The 19,359-nt window shown below is 45.5% G+C and overlaps 1 protein-coding gene across 1 annotated transcript in view; it reads left to right on the plus strand.

The window, feature by feature from the left end:
* TRIO (trio Rho guanine nucleotide exchange factor) overlaps window positions 1-19,359 on the plus strand; it is a 964,000-nt gene that overhangs the window by 887,184 nt on the left and 57,457 nt on the right. Inside the window, exon 49 of the mRNA XM_029590045.1 lies at window positions 14,328-14,575. Coding sequence (XP_029445905.1) covers window positions 14,328-14,575 — 248 coding nt within the window. The remainder of the gene's footprint in view (window positions 1-14,327; window positions 14,576-19,359) is intronic.

Here is a 19,359-nt window from a genome sequence, read left to right on the forward strand (position 1 = left end):
AAACTAATACTGCTTAGAATGAAATCTTGCTTTGCATGCACTCTGATCTTTTCTGCTTAATGTTCTTCTCATTTCGTACTTTTGTATATATGTGTGTCTACTTCGCTAGGTTAGCAGGAAATAAAAATATTAATTGGTGCTCCTGGATTTTTTTTTTTTAAATTAAGCAGTGGAACTTTTAGAAGGATGATCACATTAATGGCTGCGTGAAAATTAAGGTGATGGCCCTAAATTTACTGAAGCTATTTTCCCATTCTATGTCAATGAAGGGGAGGGGGGAAGAGCTTTAGTAACTAAGCCTGAAGTTAGGGATCTGCTTTCTTGCCATTTCAAAATTAAAGGATTGGTTCAGCATGAGGTGAAAAACAAATCGGGTTCCTGAAACTGCACCAGAGACTTGCTTTACGTAAAGGGGCTGATGGGAGCAAAGGGAACTTTTTAAATTTGATTTGGTAGTTCCTCCTTTTCTTTCCAGCTCAGTCAGAACCAATGTTGGGATCCAGATGCCAAGAGCTTTCACCCACAATTATCCAGGGACTTGATTTTAATGCTCTTAGTCTGGTCATTGCAGCAATGGTTCTGAGGCCGGGAGCCACACACCAGGACTCCTTCCAGAACCCTGTACCCTGGGCTCTAAATCCAGCTGCTGGGTGTTGCCATTAATGACAATGACTTCCTCTCCCAACTCCAGGTCTGTGAATGCTGGCCCTGCAGCATTCACAGACCTGAGTTGGCCCTGCAGCATTCCCCACCCACAGCCAACTGGGAATTGAACTGGTGACCTTCTGTATGGAAGAATGCAGCCATTGAGTCAACCCAAAAGGAATTTATAATTCAGAAAAACAAATCACATGGCACCTGCATTTCTTACTGGCACCTGTGTCCACACCTTATGTGGGGAGCAAGCAACGGGGCACGACCCTCTTAAGAGATGCTATCAAGTCCGCAAAGATTGAGGCAAACATTTCTTTGTTTTGTCTTCTGTATAAAATAGATATTTCAAATCCATAAACAAACCACTTTCAGTAGTCTGCACAGAGACATTATTTTGCTAAATACAGTAATTCAACAATCATGATCAGCATTTTCCCTTCCCTTGCCCCAAGATGAATCCTGTAAAAACACATAATTGGACATCACACTTTGAAATATTATACTTTTAAATGATCTCTGTTCTACTTTCCCATGCAGTTGTCATCGGGGAGTCATCCTATATGACCTGAGTTGGGGGGAACAACCCTGTTAGTTTGATCCCAGTAGGGATCCCATGGTTCTCTCCACACTCACCACTTACCAAGCTAACTGTACAAAAATAATGTTCAAATTCAGGTGTTACCTCAGTAAAGGCAACACAAACACCTTCCGCTACCAGTAACAATGTGCAGTAATACAAAACCCAGCACGCTGAGAGAACCTGCTGAACCATAGCATACTAACCGCCAGACTCAAAACAGTAGCAACCCTACCCATGAAAAGGCAGCACTGCAAATATTACATCAGGCCCTAGAACAGCAATGCACTTCATGCTGGAAAAACAAAACAAGCTGGACTCTTATAGACTCCTACACAGAACCTGCACACTAGCAGAATGCCTTGCTTATGTCATACAGACAGACCAACACCAAATACTGACTAGAAATGTATAGACTAAACCTAAAATGGAAACCCTCAGAAGCCAAACTCTACATGCAGTCTAACACTAGAGAAAGAGAAACAGAGTTGTAGTTCCTCCTATGGGGGGAAAATTCAAAAGAGGTTGATATTCAAAAGCCATTTAGACGGATAACTTTTCAGTTATCCGTCTAAATGATTAAACCGCGTTCTCCGAGGACATGGAGGATGGCAGTCCTCACACATGGATGACATCATCAAATGGAGCCCCGGTCCTGAATTTTGATCTCAAAGATTCTAGAACTTTCAAACATGCCCTACTGAGCAAGTGCAGCTGTAGTTATCACCCTACCCCTAGGCAGAGTCCCTCAATCTCTTTTTTTCAGCAGAGCTGTGTACGTCACGGTATTCAGCTTTGCTCTTTCCTCACAGTTTTTGTAAGTGATATTTTCTAGAGCTGTGCTGTTTTGTTTTCCCTTACCATATGATAGTTTTATTTTCCCTTTTTCTTTTCCTTTTTTCCTCTTCTTTCCACTGTCAGCCAGCCGCATGGCAGGCCTTCTTCACTATGCAGCCTGGCAGAATTTAATACTATCCCTTATTAAACAAATACTGCGCCTGCAGTTTAATATGTGTCCTCTCCTTACTCTGTCTGGTTTTATACTTTTGTCAAGAACTGGCAGGACTGACAGAATACAGTCCATGGGTGATCCGTTTAGGCTGCTGAGCCTGGGGACTCACCTGAGTTCTATCCGGGCAGGCGTTTGTCATTTCACCAATAGATTGGCATCGATGGAAGTTCGGACAGTGAAGAGATCGAGGACTACACAGTTCCTGTGTGGGGGAGAGGCCATCCTCCCCACATTCAAAGGAACTAGTCTCCATAAGCAAGAGCCCCGGATGACTTGGCCTCCCCTCCTGTCTGCCTCTGATGGCAGTGTGGTCTCCTTGAGAAAGATGGTTAGCAGGAGCTTGGGCAAGCAGCTTGCTGCTGCACCTTCAGTGCCATGCCCAGTAGAGGTTGCCCTACACATCTGTGACCAGTGCACTGATGATCTGACACATTGATGACAGGACTGCTTCAGGGATCATGACTGCCATTGAGCACCATGGTCACCCTTGACACCGTTGAGATGCTGGGGTGCCATCGAGGTGCGTGACCACCCTCAGTGTCGTAATGGCCTTCTGTGCCATAGGCATCTGTGGATCGATGCACTGGCGTCATCGAGTGCCTTGGGCCTCGATGTGGCTGAGTAGTGACACCAACCTCTAGTGTCAGGCACATAGACTGCCATTAAGCGCCATGATCCCCCTCAATGCCATTGGAGCTGCTCTTGAGGCCATCGAGGTGCGAAGCCTCGATGCTGTGGCTTCTGTTGAGGTGTGTGGCCTCGAAGCCATTGGAGTGCGGAGCTGCCTTGATACCGACATCCTCGATGCCATTAATGTGCGGGGCCACCATGGAGGCCATTGGGCGTGTTAGCTAGCAATGCCATTCGTTCTGCTCTTGACAATGTTGAACACCATCAACGAGACATTGGGATCACCATTGAGCGCCCTAGTCACCCTCAAGGCTATCGACCGCTGGGGCCTGAGAGCCCTTGAGTGCTTGGACGGACTTGGTCCTGTCGAGCGCCAGGGTCATCATCTACTCAAGGCATTCTGGACTGCTGAGGCATCCAGGCACAGTGTTCCAGTATCCAAACAGGGCACCGAGGGGCATTGGGCTGTTCCATCATGGGCCTATGGCTATAGAGCACCATGGATGCAGATGTTCTCGGGGGCCCTGAGCTGCTTGGATCGAGGGGGCCTTCGGAGGCCCCTCCTGGCTTCATGCACCATCGGTGCTAATGAGCACTAGTGAGGCTATCGTCAGCCATAGCCACTGGTGACGGACACCATCGAGTTTGCAGCATCAATGCCCTCGGACATATAGGTGAGCTGAGGGGAACCGTCGGCGCTGGCAGTCATTGGTTCCTTTGGGTACTGATGAAGTATGTTGAGAGCTGCAGAGCCTCTGCCTGCAGGTACCCCTGGCATCGTCGATACTGACGGTCCATCGATGCCTTTGGGCACCAGGGTCTCTATCAGTACTGATGGGCTGTCAATGTCCGCAAGCACCTGTGGTGCAGGGGATGGCTCTATATACCGTTGAACTGAACAAGACATGGCAAACGCCGTTGAAGCCCTGAGTGCAGTATCGTTTGGTATCATTGATGCAAAATATCCGTGAGTGCGAGAGCGCTATGGGCCCTACAGGCACTGTGATTATTGTGGGGACCAGTGGACACGGTCAGATGCCACAGGACACAACCGCAGAGCACCAGGGGCACAGTCATTCACCATGGACTTCGCAGCTGCCATTTCATGAGGGAAACGACGGTGAGCCATTCCCGATGCAATTTCAAGGGCTTTGTCCAGCCTCTTGGAGTGTTATCAGATACTGGGGGTATCATGGAGCCGATGCCATAGAACGCCACCCACCACCATACCATAATCAGAGCCCCAGTGGTACTGGGGAGCCATCATCACACTGTTCCTATCCACTCCATTGGGAGTTAGTATGACAGTGGAGTACAGCATGTGCGGTCGGGTACTACAGGACAACTTCTCCAAGCGCCTCGGGTGCTGGCAGGCGGCATTCTCCCTGTCTGTGCAGTACACAACCATGCCAGGGTTCTATCATCGTCACATCAAGGTATCTGTCTCCTCATCTGTTCTGTAACTGGCAACGAAAGCGCCATCAGACACTCTATAATTGCTTTTTGGCAGCACGCTGCCACTGACTCTTAACAGGTGATGCTTGGTCCTTGCTGTGCCGTGAGATTCTACCCACAAGCACAGCGAGTGGGTTTGTAGGTGTACTGCCGTCCGTAGAATGGGATACCACTGTATGAGTACCAGACAATGTGCATTTAAAAATGAAGAGCACTATTCTTCCAGTTGCCCTCTACTGTATGGGGGTGTGTGTGTGTGTGTTTCCCTCATGACAAGTACAACAGGTTGTGCCCTGCTGCCACAGTACTGACTTAAGACTGCTTCCCTGGTTGTGAACTCCTGTGGGATTGGATACTAGTAGGATAGTGTCGGGAGTCTTCCCCTTCCTCAGAAGAGGAATATGTCTTTCGACCCCTCCCATGTTAGAAATCCCCTTTGTGGGGAAGCCCCTGGGGCTGCGTCCCTTGCAGGTTTATCACCAAACTGGAGCCTCGATTCTTTTGAATTGGTGCATCTCCTTGTAGGCCAGGACCAGGGTTCAGCAGCAGTGGTCATTGGACTGTTTTTGCTAGGGTCCCTCCGTTGATTATTGTGGTAGCCTACCCCATCTGAGGGTGGCTGCAAGTGGCAGATTGGTCACTTCTGAACTCTACTCTTACCTAGAGCGTTAAAAGATTTTTCCGGATCGTGAGGCCCTGATTCCTGTTACTTTCCTGTCCCTTCAGGCAGGGGAGATATGACTGATTTTCCAGGGTGACCATTTTGGGTCTGCTTCTGGGCGCCTGGTTGTCCATCCCTACAAAGGCTGTCCCTCTGTCTCCATTTCCTGGGGAAGGGATGTCACTGTTTCTAACTGGCAATCGCTCTCTGTTCCTTGCGGGATCCGAGAGCCGGTTGGGCAGTAGCGTTCTCCTTAGGTTGTCCTAAGGCACAGCGGGTCTAGTTTGCGAGGGAGCCATTCCAGATTCGATCTCTCTGTCATACTAGGAGTCTCCTCTTTGGGGTAGCTCCCCGGTGAAGATTAGGGGTTTCTCCCATCCAGAAGTCCCCTTTCTCCCATCCAGGAGTCACCTTTGATACTTGCTGAGCTCAAGTCTATTCCATGTTACCATTAGCAATGGTAACATGGAATAGACTTAGTTTTTGGGTGCTTGCCAGGTTCTTATGGCCTGGATTGGCCACTGTTGGAAACAGGATGCTGGGCTTGATGGACCCTTTGTTTGACCCAGTATGGCATGTTCTTATGTTCTTGGAGGACCACTATTGCCAGTCATTCTCGCCTGCGGGACCCTACCTTAGTGACGAGGGTTCTAGTCCAACTAATTGGCAACTATGCCTTTTAACCTATCGCCATATCCATGCCTGAGGGAGTTGGGGGACGAGGGACCCCTCAGCAGAGGTGCTACTCTTTGGATGCAGTGGCTTGCAAGCTATTCATCCCCATTTTAGGGTAGCACTGTTTGTAGACAGGGGAGTCTGGGTTCATGCAAAGGTTTTTCCATTTACTGGACCACATGCTTCCTTGGGGGAAGTATATGTAATCATGGCAGTGGTATTAATACCTAAGCCAGGTTCGTGGGCAGTCTGTTCCGAGATCACACTGACCATGCCCTGGTACCCTTAGGGATTCCAGTTCGGTGAAGAAATCCTGCTTCACAGGGGTTTGCACTTGCGGCACCATGGCTTCTCATGGTGAAGTGTATCTCGTTTTCTTCCCTGGGAGATTCGCCTTCAGTTACAGCTGTTCCAAGCATGCTGAGGGCTTTTATCTCTGTGGATAACTCCCTACTGGAATCGGCAGTGAGTTATTGACTTAGGATTGAAGTATACAATCTAGTGACTTGTTCTTACCCCTGCTGTCCAGCGGTCTTTGCTCCTTCCAACTTCCAATTGGAATGTTGAGGGGAGTGGAAGAAAATCTAGGGCATTCGTGATATATCTTAGTATATGCCTGCAGGGAAAGACACATCACCTTTTCCCTATATTTTCACCAAGTTCTGGCCAGTACTGCCTTTAGCATTTCTCAGTTCAGTGTGTTATCCAAAGTGCCTTCCTGCTCTCCTGAACTATCCTGTAGACAGGATGGATAGCCCTGAACTTGACAGGGTGCAGTGTGGGTGAGCTTCAGGCCTAACTTATCTCCCTGCTCGGGAGTTTGGGTTAGCGATCCCATCCAGGGATTGCCTTTCATCCCCTGAAACTCTATATGCTGTCCTGCGTGGTCAACTATGTCTGGTACTTTGGTACCTAGAATCTGTCACAGACCCTGCCGATGTTGTTGATCATTCTAAGCGTTGCTTGGGTTTTTCTGCCCATTGTGCCTATCAGCCAAACAGGTGCACTTCTGCAAATGTATTCTGTCCTTCAGATGCCAGTGAACTGCATTTTCTTTCTGGGGAGCTTTCGGGCCCTAGTTAGGCTTTCGGTTGTCTTATAACACCAAAGGAAACTCTGTTGCCTTCGTCCAAGAGTCCTTCTCATGTTTGCATCTCTAGACTTTTTCCTGTATCTAGGAGTTTATAGACCTACTGTTTTGTCAGGATTTACCGATACAAAACCCTGCTTGTAATTTTTTCTATGATGCGGAGTATGCTTCTGCTGGCTTGTTACGGCGGTTACTACCCCAAACCAAATGTGCCTGATACTTCACTTTCGATGCATATCCAGCATAGCTCTCTGCTTCAACGGCAGGGGAGAAGAAAAAAACTGATACCTCACGCATATCCAGCATAGCTCCCTGCTTCAACGGCAGGGAAGAAGATAAACAACCAATAAGGGCTGTATAACATAATCTGGGTAAAAACAAATAAGCATGGGTGTAGCTTGCTTATTGCGGCGGTTACCCCTACTACCTCTAACTAATCAAGCTAGATATTTCACTTGGATGCAGCTCCATCACCGCTCTCTACATTAATGGCGGGGGTGGAAGGGAATTAGAACCAAGAGCTAAGAGAAACAGATAAGTATGGGAGAAGACATGAGGGAAGCTTGCTGGGCAGACTGGATGGGCCGTTTGGTCTTCTTCTGCCGTCATTTCTATGTTTCTATGCTTCTTGCACTAGCATCACTCCCCTGCCTTAGGCGCCTCGGCTGCGTATCAGGGTTTTGTGTCTGACCTATGGCTTTCTTTTTGTAGATCCCAATTCTTTTCCTGCTTAGACCCCTTTGTGGGTCGGCTGCCTCACAAGCAAAAGGGAGAGAGGTGGTGCTTTCTTGAGTCCCTGGTCTTCTCCACCCCCACCTCCCCAGGACCTGTAAACTTGTGTTCGATGCTGCCCCTGGCTGCCTATCAGTGCCATGCCTCGGTTTGCTTGTAATGCAGCTGCTCCTCCTTTCACAGCACTGATGTCTCTTCTGTGCTGGTGTGGTAAAATGATGCATTGTATGAATCGCGCAGCTCTGTATCTTACGAGCCTCCAACAGTTCAAACAGCAAATTATTTTACCACACCAGCACAGAAGAATCGTCAGCTCTGGGAAAGGAGGAGCTGGATTGCAAGCAAGCCAAGCATGGAGAGGGGAGAAAAAAGCAAGCAGAGGCAACTTCAGACACAGTCTTAAATGTCCGGGGGGAAAGGAGAGGAGAACCGGGACTTGTGGCACTATTAGTAAGACTCAGGGCATGGGTCCACAGCTAACAATGCCCATGTCTGTGTGCAATGATGACAGTAAAGTGGAGTCAAAAACTTGCACAGGCAGACTCCATCCATAACCAAGATGGGGCTTGATGGGTGTCAGTCACAGGTTAGATGAGACCCAGGAAATCGAAGAATAAATGACAGACTTTTAGCAGTTTTGTGTAATTTTTGCCCCATCCCTCAAAACTATGGATCATATTTATTTATTTATAAGCATTTGATACTCTTAACTTTTCCTAAAGGTAGTTAAGGCAGATTACATAAAGTAACAAGGCATTAAATACATAAATAATGAATTCCTACAGATATGACAAATATAGAGATTCTAGTAAATATATACAAGAACTGGGTGCATTGGGTATAAATTGCAAATATATACTTAAGTAAATTAAACATACCAGTATGATGGTTATTAAGAATCATTTGGTTAGAGGTAGCCCAGAAGTGAACGAACAATTGTGGGATTCATGGTCAAGAAGACTTACAGTGGACTAAGGTTAAGCATCTGTTGTGAAGTCTAGGGTAAGGCCTAGTTAAACAGCCAAGCTTTGACTTTTTTCCGGCAGGTGAATAGCAAGTTTACTGTCACAGCATTATAGGTTTCATATTTTAGGGGTAGAACAGCTGAATGCGCAATGTCTCATGCATGTTAGTTTAGCTGAAGCCACTGGCAAGAAGGATAGAAGGCCCTATTGGAAGGATTGAAGTTACTTTATGAGGGATGTTGGGACAGATGTTCAGGGTTATTTAGGTCATGCATTTGAAGATAAAGCAAAGTGTTTTAAATTTTATCCTGCTTTTATCTGGGACCGTGTAGCTGGTGCAAAATTGGTTTAATATGATCAGTGGGTCTGGTCTCTACCAAACGTCTAGCTGCCAAGTTCTACAAAAGCTGGAGATGTTTGAGATTGAATTGTACAGTGCTATGGAATAGAGAGTTGCAATAGTCTATGCAATTGATGATCCATGAGTGTATGACAGTAGCTAAGTCATATTTCCCACAGTAGTTATACAGTTGGTGAAACTCGCATAGGTGTAGAAAGGACGTCTTTACCACCACTGAGATGTGGGTTTCCATTGTAAAATGCTGGTTGTTATTCCCCCAGAATACATACAGTGTCGTTAGGTTGTAAAGAGATTCTTGACAAGGAGAGTAAAGTTAATATAGACCATACCTCCCAATTTAATCTAATTAATTTAACTAGAAAAGTTTGGACTTACAGGTTTGTGTTTATTACGCCATAAGGCCATTGCTTAGAGACAATCATTGAGATTAATGATGGCTGCAGTTTGGGCAGTCCATTTTTTGATGTAAAGCTGTTTGTCATTGGAAAATAGACAAGATTTATGTTGATATAATGGATGAGGTGATAGATTGGACGGATGTAGATGTTGAAAAGGATTTGGGAAAGTACTAACTCCTGGGGCATGCCGCAAGTGAGATCCCTAGGTGTGAATGTTTTGTTGGCCCACTAGACAGACTGTGAACAGTTAGTCAGGAATGATTTGATTCATTCAAGAGCAGAACCCTTAATACCGATGTCTCTCAAGCATGGTAGCAGGAGTAGGTGGTTGACTGTATTGTGGTTATATTTGTATTGATTGTTTGTCAATATTTTATTAATGTATTTTGTAATCCGCATTTGAACATTGAGAGAATATGTGGAATATAAATTTTTGATAAATAAAATAAATGTAGCAGAAAGGTCTAGTAGGACCAGGAGGGAATCACCACCTTGATCAGCGTGTAGATGGATGTTATTGATTAAGGTTAACAGGAAAGATTATGATCCATGGCCATTCCGGAAGCCAAATTGGTAAGGGTATAGGATGCTGGCCTCCTCTAGGAAGTCTAGGAGTTAAACGTAGACCACTTTCTCCACCAGCTTGGATAGAAAGGGAGGCTGGAGACTGTGTGATAGTGATTGGTTATTCTGGCGTCTTGTTACAGGTTCATTGTGTGAGTGTAGTAAGACATGAGGCTACCCCCGCACAAGACCAGGATCCTGCAGGCAACTCCCTGACCTGCTACCAAAAACACAACACATCTCACTAACACCCTAAGTCAGTACAACTGTAGATTCCAGAAACAGGTTTATAATATGCTCGACACTTCTTCAGAAAGCAATTCAGCAGAGATGATACACAGATATAGTAAAGTCATTGATTAGAATGATAATCCAATATAATACTTTCATTTATTGATATTAAAAGGACCTAGGAAAGCAGCATGGCTTTGTTACCTCTAGAAGTTCAGGATTCTTTCTCACAGACACACACACACGTATACACTCCCTTTCTCTTGTGCCTCTGTTTAGTTAAGCCCTCTCCATCTATACATCTCAAAAGTATGTTTTGAGAGACGCATGTAATTTCCCAAAACGTAGCCTAGAATGAGAAACAGATACTTTCTCGTGTGATATTAACTCCCTCACCACAGAGCCTGTACATCTTTACTTCTGTTCTCACAGTTGCTTTACAGTCACATGATGTGGGGTCAATGGAAGAACACTAAGGCCTACTTTCTAAATAAATCCTCAGCTAACTTTGTCGGACTTAGGCTAAGCAATTCCATTATAGATCGGTATCTGTTTCTTTTCGAAATGGGTTTGATCACAGCCTTTTTAAGTATGACCGTAGGTCTCCTTGGGTTAATAAAGCATTGATTATGGTGGTTGGCCAGGGTCGAAGTCTTGTCTCGGGTAACAGATTAAATTGGGTGGTATGGGATCTAAAGAGCAAGGGGACTGATTTAATCTTTGAGAGGATCTTCTCTATCTCGTTGGGGGTGATTTTCCTGAACTCAAACAGAGGGATATGATCTGGGGGAAACTGAATAGGTCTAGTTGAGGTTGGAGGAGGTATTTTTATTGCAGAGGCATGTGGGAGGAGAGGGGGAAGGTGCAAAGACAAAGGAGGAGCAGATAGCATTAATTTTTGAATCAAAGTCCATGGTGGTACTAGGTGCCATGGAATTAGGTCTCGAGAGTTTCTTCACTAGTTGGAATAGTTTCCTTGAGTGATTCTTTACTAGTTTGAGTTGTTTGAAAATGGTCTTTTGTTTTTCTTGTCAGCTAAATGTCTGTCTTGTATTTTTTTGGCATGTCCCTTGCAAATGTATGAGTTGGTATCTGGAGGGGAGCTCCTGGGTTATCTGGTTGGATTTGTTTTGAGGTGGGCTAGTGTGTCAGTGGTTATAATGAATTCCATTGTTGGACAAAGTGTTCTGCCAGCTTTGAAGTGATTGCAGTTTTTGATGGTTAAGAAGCTTGCTGACGCTGTCCTAGTGATAAGGGACAATTCCTGATGGGAAGTTTGGGCTCAGGAATATGAAGGGTTTTGTCTCTGTTGATAAACATAACCCACACTAGGTAATGGTTTGTCTAGGAGCTAGGATCTACCGTTACTGAATTAGGATCCGGGGAAGTAGAATAAGAAGTCTAGAGAGAGGCTGCACTTGTGGGTGGGTACTTTAATGATATGGGTGAGACCCAGATCCTCCATTTTTCATTGAAAACCAACGATATTACATTTGGGAGGTAATCAGAATCATTCAGATTCCACTTCTTGGGAAATCCTTAGATGCTGGGTGGGATTTACACATTTTTTTAGCTGATATCTAACTAGCGGAGCTCAGCAGCCCTTTTGCTTACAGTTTTTATATCTTTGCTGCTGCACCACAGAGGAAGAGAAGGTCATGGTAAAATGCAGAGAGGCTGACCTTTAGCAAGCCAATGAGCAGGAAACTTAACCGGCTAACTTTGCCTGGATATTCAGTGGCACTTGGGGTAAGTCTGGGTAACTTTAGGACACATGGTTTTTTTTTTTAACCAGACTTACTGGCTAAGTTTATCTGGTTAGTGCTGAACATTTAACCAGATACATTTTAGCCACACCCCTGGAATCCCCCTCTTTTTATCCAGCTAAATTTTACCGGCGAGAAGAGTAGGAAATTAATATCATGGGGTTTGTCTGAGTCACTCCAAATGTTACCAGGACAAAATTCTTGAATATCGACCTCGGGGTTGCAAATGAAATACTATATTGCTGTACAAATGTGATTTTTTTTTTTTTTTTTTTTGTTTCTTGGGAAATGAGGAACTTGTTCTCTGCCATTTTTTTGTGTATCCTGTTTTACAAGGGTTATTTTGCAGCATTGACGAGGTAGTGATTAAAGCTATAGGATTCTGCCCCATCCTGCTTAGCCAGCTCCCCTGAGCTACATCAGAGCCTGTTTATTCTGCTGCTTTGCTTTTTTTTTTTTTACATTTTTTAAATTGGATTAATTAATTTAAACATTTAAAGAGATGAATGCAACAATTTATAGAGCTAGGGCCTGTATGTGAGGAACGCTTTAACTTCACCTTAACTTCATGAGGCCCTGCACGCTCCTAGCTAGAAGACCTAAAATGCCCACCTCATCCCCAACTGTACCTGGGAACTCTCTAGATTTACTCCACCCCCTTTCCCCCATGTATCTGGGTCTCCCAGCATATTCCCACAGTCTCTTGGCCTGGCACTTAGAGAATGTTGAGCGCTGCTGCCAGAAAGCTCCGTCCAGCCGGAATGCCATTGTAATGAAAACCCAGGGCCACCGCCAGCAGCCGAGAGCAAACACAGTGTGCCATTTGCCTGCCATCCATACTAGCCCACCCTCTGCCAACAAGCAAACGTATTCGGGGGGATGGATGTTTGCGGCAGCAGTCACAAGAGCTGGCTCTCGGCTGCTGGCTCTGTTTTCACTGTGCCGCAACCAGAAGGAGATTTCAACCGCTAGCATTCTACATTCTCCTCATTTTAGAAGGGGAGAGACGGTGTGAAGAGTACCCTGTGGGGGGTAGTGAGTGACGAGAGAAATGTGGACATGGAGGGTTACTAAGAGAGGTGCACATCCAGACACCCTTGCTTACTTGCAGTTCTCATGGTGAGGAAAAAGCAAACATTACCAAGTATGCATCCAAGCAAAATGTTCTTTAAACACTCGCATCCCTCGCCCTAAATTTCTCATTTTCAGTTAAAATATGTATTTACAGATGACACAAAGCCTCGCCAACCAATCTCCTTTTAAAACCAGGTGCTAGGCAAACAGGCAACCAGACTGCCAGGCAGCAAATCAAAGCCCTAGTTTCGTTCTCTTCGAATTACTGAAAGGAACTTTCTTCCTCTGCTCTGTAAAATCATCAAGTGTAACATTTTTCTGAGACACACACATGCAAAATATTATGCACATCCATGCATAGAACGATGGTAATTTTAGTTTTCAGTACCATTAATGTGTTTTCCATACGAAAGTGGAGCAGTATGAGCTCTGCTTACATGGCCCATCCCAAAGCATCAACTTATCATTCTGTAATACATTAAACAGTAGCAGTTTGTGATTTGGGGCTATGATCCAGAAAGCATGTTGCTCTATGTAGGAGAGGAAAGCTACCTCTTCCACTGTACTGTCCCATCAGCAAGCTGAACTGGATATCACTACGTCAAGATTTGTTCTTATGTATGTGAAATGTCATGGTTACCAACTTTATTAATACGGTATACATATATATATATGACTTCTGTTTTTCAGTTTCAACTTAAAAAAAAAACCCCATTTAAATACCCTCAATACCCCCCAACAAAGTAATTTGTGTATGGTTGATAAACATCAGAAAAACATTACCGGTCCCAGTACTCTAGTAACCCTTCGCATTGCCCCCTGATCCCTTGCTCATTTTGATTTCCTGCCCCTGGCTCCGATGCACCCTGTCCTTTTCTCAGTCCCCAGTACAGCTGTGTGCAACCTGTACTCTTTCTCTGTTCTCACAATGTTGTGGAAAATAAAAATTTATAGGTGGAGGGGGGTGGGAGAAAAGCAGCTTCTCGTCTGGGATTTTAGTCACCAGACCGAACATTGGTCAAGGCTGATTTTTGCATGTTTTATTTTTGGTGGTTTGTAGGGTTTAGGGGTTGGGTTTTTTTTTTCTTCAGTAAGTTAATCTTTGGAGTTCATTCTAGCATGTTGGCATTTGCGACTTGGCTGTGGATGCAGTATTCAGGAAGGGGCCCTGAAAGCAGAGCAGCCAGAACTTAAGGAAGCTGTGTTCTGCAGAGAGAGAGAGAGAAAGGAAACACAAGACGTGGTCACAGTCGTGTCCAGAAAGTAAACCTTGCTGTGGGCTTGCCCATTTCTAGATGGGATGCTTTGCTTCTACAAACTGCAAGAGGCTGAGGCAGAAGCGTTGTAGAGACGTCCCTCAGAATTCCACAGCTCAACTGCTTGAGCACTAAACATTGTTCTCTTCCCTTCTTTTTCTCTCACCATTTCCCCTGACACCCTCCCCCCCCCCCCACCCCGCACCTTTCTCCCTACTTCCCACAGAGTGAAAGTAGCAGCAGTAGCAATATCTCCACCATGCTCGTGACACACGATTACACGGCGGTGAAGGAGGATGAGATCAATGTCTACCAAGGAGAGGTCGTTCAAATCCTGGCAAGCAACCAGCAGAACATGTTTCTGGTGTTCCGAGCTGCCACTGACCAGTGCCCTGCAGCCGAGGGCTGGATCCCCGGCTATATCCTAGGACACACCAGTGCAGTAATCATGGACAACCCTGATGGGACTATAAAGTAAGTGAGTAGCGTGACATGGCAGAAGCTCCTTTCCAGTTCTATCTTTGTACATGTGAGCGCAGCACCAGAGAAGGCTGCAAGTCAGGCCTCATCCTGCTGCGTCCACCATATTGGAACTCTGACAGACTTGCATATTCAGTGCACCCATGGCATGCTTTTTAAGTGCATGGTGCAGCACATACGCATTTTCTGTTTTGGAACGTGTCAAAAAATGCCAGTGTAGAAGGGGAGTCCCATGGGAAACTTTTAAAAACTTTTAACTGTTTCACACTAGACTCCTGCCAGCAAGGACATAAAACACATCTACTCAGGGCAGCCTGAGGGCATGCTAAAATGAAGTCTCAAGTGGAAACGTTCAGCTGCTCCCTTGCCCCCAACTCCCAGCCTCTTATTTTACAGGAGTAAGAGAGGGGGACCTAAGACAAGAGAGAGACTTTTAAAATGTATCATTTCAGTCTAATTAGAAAATAGTAAATTGTGTTCTTGCCAGCCTATCCCTGTGAAAGTTTCATAGGGATTAAAATTGTGCCTAACGTTTTGATAAAATAGCAGCCAGATTTATGTGCCCATATATGAGGTTTGCTCTGGTATTCTTCCACCACTGTTCTGTTGGTCAGGAATAGGAGTCATCTGTAACTAATATCAATATGTGATCCCTTACAAAGACATGCACATATGTTTTGTTAGCCACCGATTAGAAAGTGCTTTTAAAGCACCCAGAAAATGGGAAAAATGTGTGTATGATGTGTATAAAGTATTTATAAATTTGCAGGATTATAATAATTGTAGCATGAGACATTTCAGAACCTCCTGTTGGACCAGTCCTTAGGCCACTTAGCATGCAGTCATATAATCATGTCACACACCTGAATTCTAGCAGCATTCTAGAATTTAAAAGAATAATGAATAGTACTGAAAATGAATTGGAGCAAATTTCTCTGTCACCTGATGTTTTATAAACTTTATATTTAATTTGAAAATAATATCTCCAAAAAGAACAAAAGGAAACAGTGAGGATTCTAAGAAACTTATGGCCTAATTTTAAAAGGCCAGCGCGTGCCAATACCGGGAGAAATGCACGCATTTTCAAAGCGCCGCAGCCACACGCGTATCTCCTGGTATGCGTGGAACAATCCTATGCGAAAAAAGGACAGGGTGGGGATGGCAGGATGCGGAGCATGGGCGGGCCAGGACAGTGCCATTTGGTGCTGTCCTGTGAAGCGAGAGCTGGCAGCCAGCCGGCCCATGCAACTTACTTCTGCTCCAGAGAGCAGGTAAGTTTTAAAATAAAAAAAAACCTAGTTAGAGGAGTTTTAGGGGTCGGAAGAATAGGGGAAGAAGCAGGCAGGGTAGGTAGGGGGTTTAGGAAGTTCCCTCCTAGTCCGCTCCTTACGTGCATGAGTCGGCACTCGCCCGCACATGTGTGCGCCGATATAAAATCAGGTGTGCGTGGGTAGCGGATTTTATAACATGCACGCATCAGCTTGATGAATGAGCCAAGTTAGCCCTTTGGGGATAGGGAAATACCTACAGTACCTGAATGTAATCTGCTCAGATATGTCAAAAAGCAGAATAAATAATAAATCACACTTTTTACGCAGGTAAACTACCTTCTGGACAAGTGACATGTAATGCCTCGGTACTAACCCACACGCTATCAGGGTTAACCCTGTGGACACTTGGAGGGTCCTGCCAAACATTGCTTGGACCTGCCTGCACCTGCACACAGGCAAGCTCCTATACAGGCAATCTCCCACCTGCCAACTGGGTTTCTGCTTGCTTCTGAACAAGTACCACATCTACAAGCTACCCCTTCTGATTTCTATGGACACTGAGAATCCCACAAAACCCAGGGTCACACAGCTCTTAGAAATGCACCCACAGACCATGCACAGAAAGTACAGGGATCCCAGTCCAGAACAGAGCTAATAAACTAAAGAGTTTAACAGCAAAAAGAAGGAACAGCAAATGGTAAAAAGATTCAACCTGTAAACAGTAATAGGTAAAATTACAAGAATTGTACAATAAATGCTATTTAATTTTCTATTTTTATTTAAACATTTTATATACCATTATTCCATGTCAAGATCACAATGGTTTACAAAATAACATACATAATATTGAAAATAAAAGGTTAAATATTTATCAAAAAATTAAATAAACTAGACAGCTTTCATTGTACCAAGCTGTGCCAGGGGAGGTCAGGAAAGGACTTTCTCCAGCACCAAAGTAGGTTGGCAGTCCTCATATGGGTGAAGTCATTTGATGGAACCTGGCACAGAACTTTGATTTCAAAGATTCTAGCACTTTCAACATGCTCCAATGAATATGTGCAGCAGTAGTCGCCTCCCTGCCACTCAGGCAAAGCCCCTCATTCTTTCTTTTTCCATGGAGCCATGTGGTCGTAGCTGGAGCTTTTCTCTCTCTCACACAGCTACTGTAGTGACAGTTCTGGAGCTGCAGAAGCTGCTTTTCTAGCAGAGCCTGTGAGTTTTTGTTTTTTCTTTATATATTTGCAGTAGTTTTTTTTTTATTTTGATTTTATCTCCTTTTTCAAGGGTTCTCTCTGCCAGCCACATGGTAGGCCTATTGCACTGTGCAGCTTGGCAGAAATGTTCCCTTTTCCTTAATAAATGCTGCATATGCAGCTTGTTCATTTATCCTCTTTCAATTTATCTGTTTTTGTGTCTTTGTCAGTGCCTCGTGGTACTGGCAGTCTGCAGTCCATGTGTGGTCCGAGTAAGCCTTTAGCCTGGGAACTTGCCTGAGTTCACATCCAGATGGGAGTTCCATAAGATTTTGTCTGACCACTGGGCATCAGCAAAGGAATCCAAGACCGGAACATTCTGTGAGGAAGAGAACTCATCCGCCCCACGCTCCTGGGAAGGTCTCCATGGACCCAAGTTAATCTTCACTTCTGGTGTCCTAGATGACATAGTCTCCCCTCCTGCTTGTCAATTTGCTTCAGAAGTGCAGTCTCCTTGGAAGAGAGGGTGAGAATGAGCCTGGGCAATCAGCTCTGCTGCTGCATCTTTGATGCCCTGCCTAAGATCAGTTGCCCATGCACATCCATGCCAGTGCACACATACTTAGGCCCTGGATATGTAGCATCGATACCATGGGCATTGTGTGTACCGTTAAGCACTGTGGATGCCGTCGGGCACCGGGAGCATCATCAACATCTTCTAGCACCATTGTTGCAGGTGTCATTGAGGCAGTGAGAGCCTTGAAGGCACGGTTGAGACTGTCAGGAGTTGTCTATCTCCAAGCGCACTATGTGCCACCAGACACTACCAAGGCCTTTGGCACCATGGAGTGCCTGGACGACTTGGATGTTGGTATCGCCACAAGCGCCGTTGATGCCCTTGATGTTGTGGTGGGTGCCTGGAGCACCATACATACCAGAGGCGCCATTCCCACCATTGAAGATGGTAACATAGAAACATATAAATGATGGCAGAAAAAGACCAAACGGCCCATCCAGTCTGCCCAGCAAGCTCCCACACTTTTTTTCCCATATTTATGTTTCACCGACCACCAAGTTCAGGGCCCTTGTTGGTAACTGATTCGAATTTCCTGCCACCCCCTGCCATTGATACAAAGAGTAATGTTGGAGTTGCAGCAAAGGTGAAGCATAAGGCTTTTAATGGTTAAGGGTAGCACCATACAGGGCATCGTTAAGAGTCCAGCACTGTCAGCGCACGTGCCAGGCTGTGCCTTGAAATTGCACTGCCTGGGCCAAGTGCGCTAGTATAGAGGCTACTGATCAACATCACAGGCCATCGACAGGCAGCGCCAGGGGCAACGTCCAGTGCCCTCATGTGATGACACCATGAAGTGCTGTACAGTACTGATGGGATCAGGGCTACCGCACACTTCACAATGGTCAGCTCCTTCACATTGCACCACCACAGGTACTGGTACAGTGCACTGTGAAGGAGCTGACCATCGTGTCACTAACAATGGCCAATCCAAGTCACAAATACTTGGCAAGTACTTGTGACTTGGATTGGTCCAGTAGGATTCTGGGTTTGATAGACCCTTGGTCTGAACCAGTATGGCATATCTTATATTCTTATGTTCCATGCTGTGGCATGGAGCGTGCTATGACTTTTGTGGGGGCTGCTATGTCAACACAGAAGCAGAGCTGGCGCTGTGACATCAAGTACCTATGCTTCACTGATGGCAGTGTGGAGCACTGCTGAATGGTGCAAGACACTATAGTCAAATTGCTGAGGTTAAGCGTAGAGGTGCCACTGTTACTTGGTGCCCTCTAGTGTATGTGTATTATCCTGTGACAGAAGGCATCACAAGCTTGTGCACTGCAGTCACCGGTGCACTGTGATATCTTTGACTTTTCAGATAAGAATGTGGTCCTGTTCACTCTCAGCCACTCTTTTGGGGTGGATACTGGGGCTGTAGGATTGGGATATGTCATCCTTATGGAGTGGACAGGCCTTTACAGGTCCCCTCTCATATTGGCTTTCGCTCTGGATCCCCTTCACAGGGAAGCTTCCAGGACACACATCGCAGGTTCGTTGCTTTGGCAGTTCCTCGTAGATCCCTAGGGAGAGCTGGGGAGAGGAGCAACGGGAGTTAGCTGGACCGCTTTATCTGGCATCCCTGCATCTGATTGCCATGACGTTCGTAGTGCCAGACTATGCAGCCATCGGCGACTTGCTATGATGCTAATAGAGCCTCAAAGGTTGGTCCTACTCTTGTATGTGGAGCAGGGAGTTTCAAGATCACAACGACCCAGTTAATGTTCCAATTTTCATCCC

The sequence above is a fragment of the Rhinatrema bivittatum genome, chromosome 2, assembly GCF_901001135.1.
Source record: "Rhinatrema bivittatum chromosome 2, aRhiBiv1.1, whole genome shotgun sequence".
NCBI classification, from domain to species: Eukaryota; Metazoa; Chordata; class Amphibia; order Gymnophiona; family Rhinatrematidae; genus Rhinatrema; species Rhinatrema bivittatum.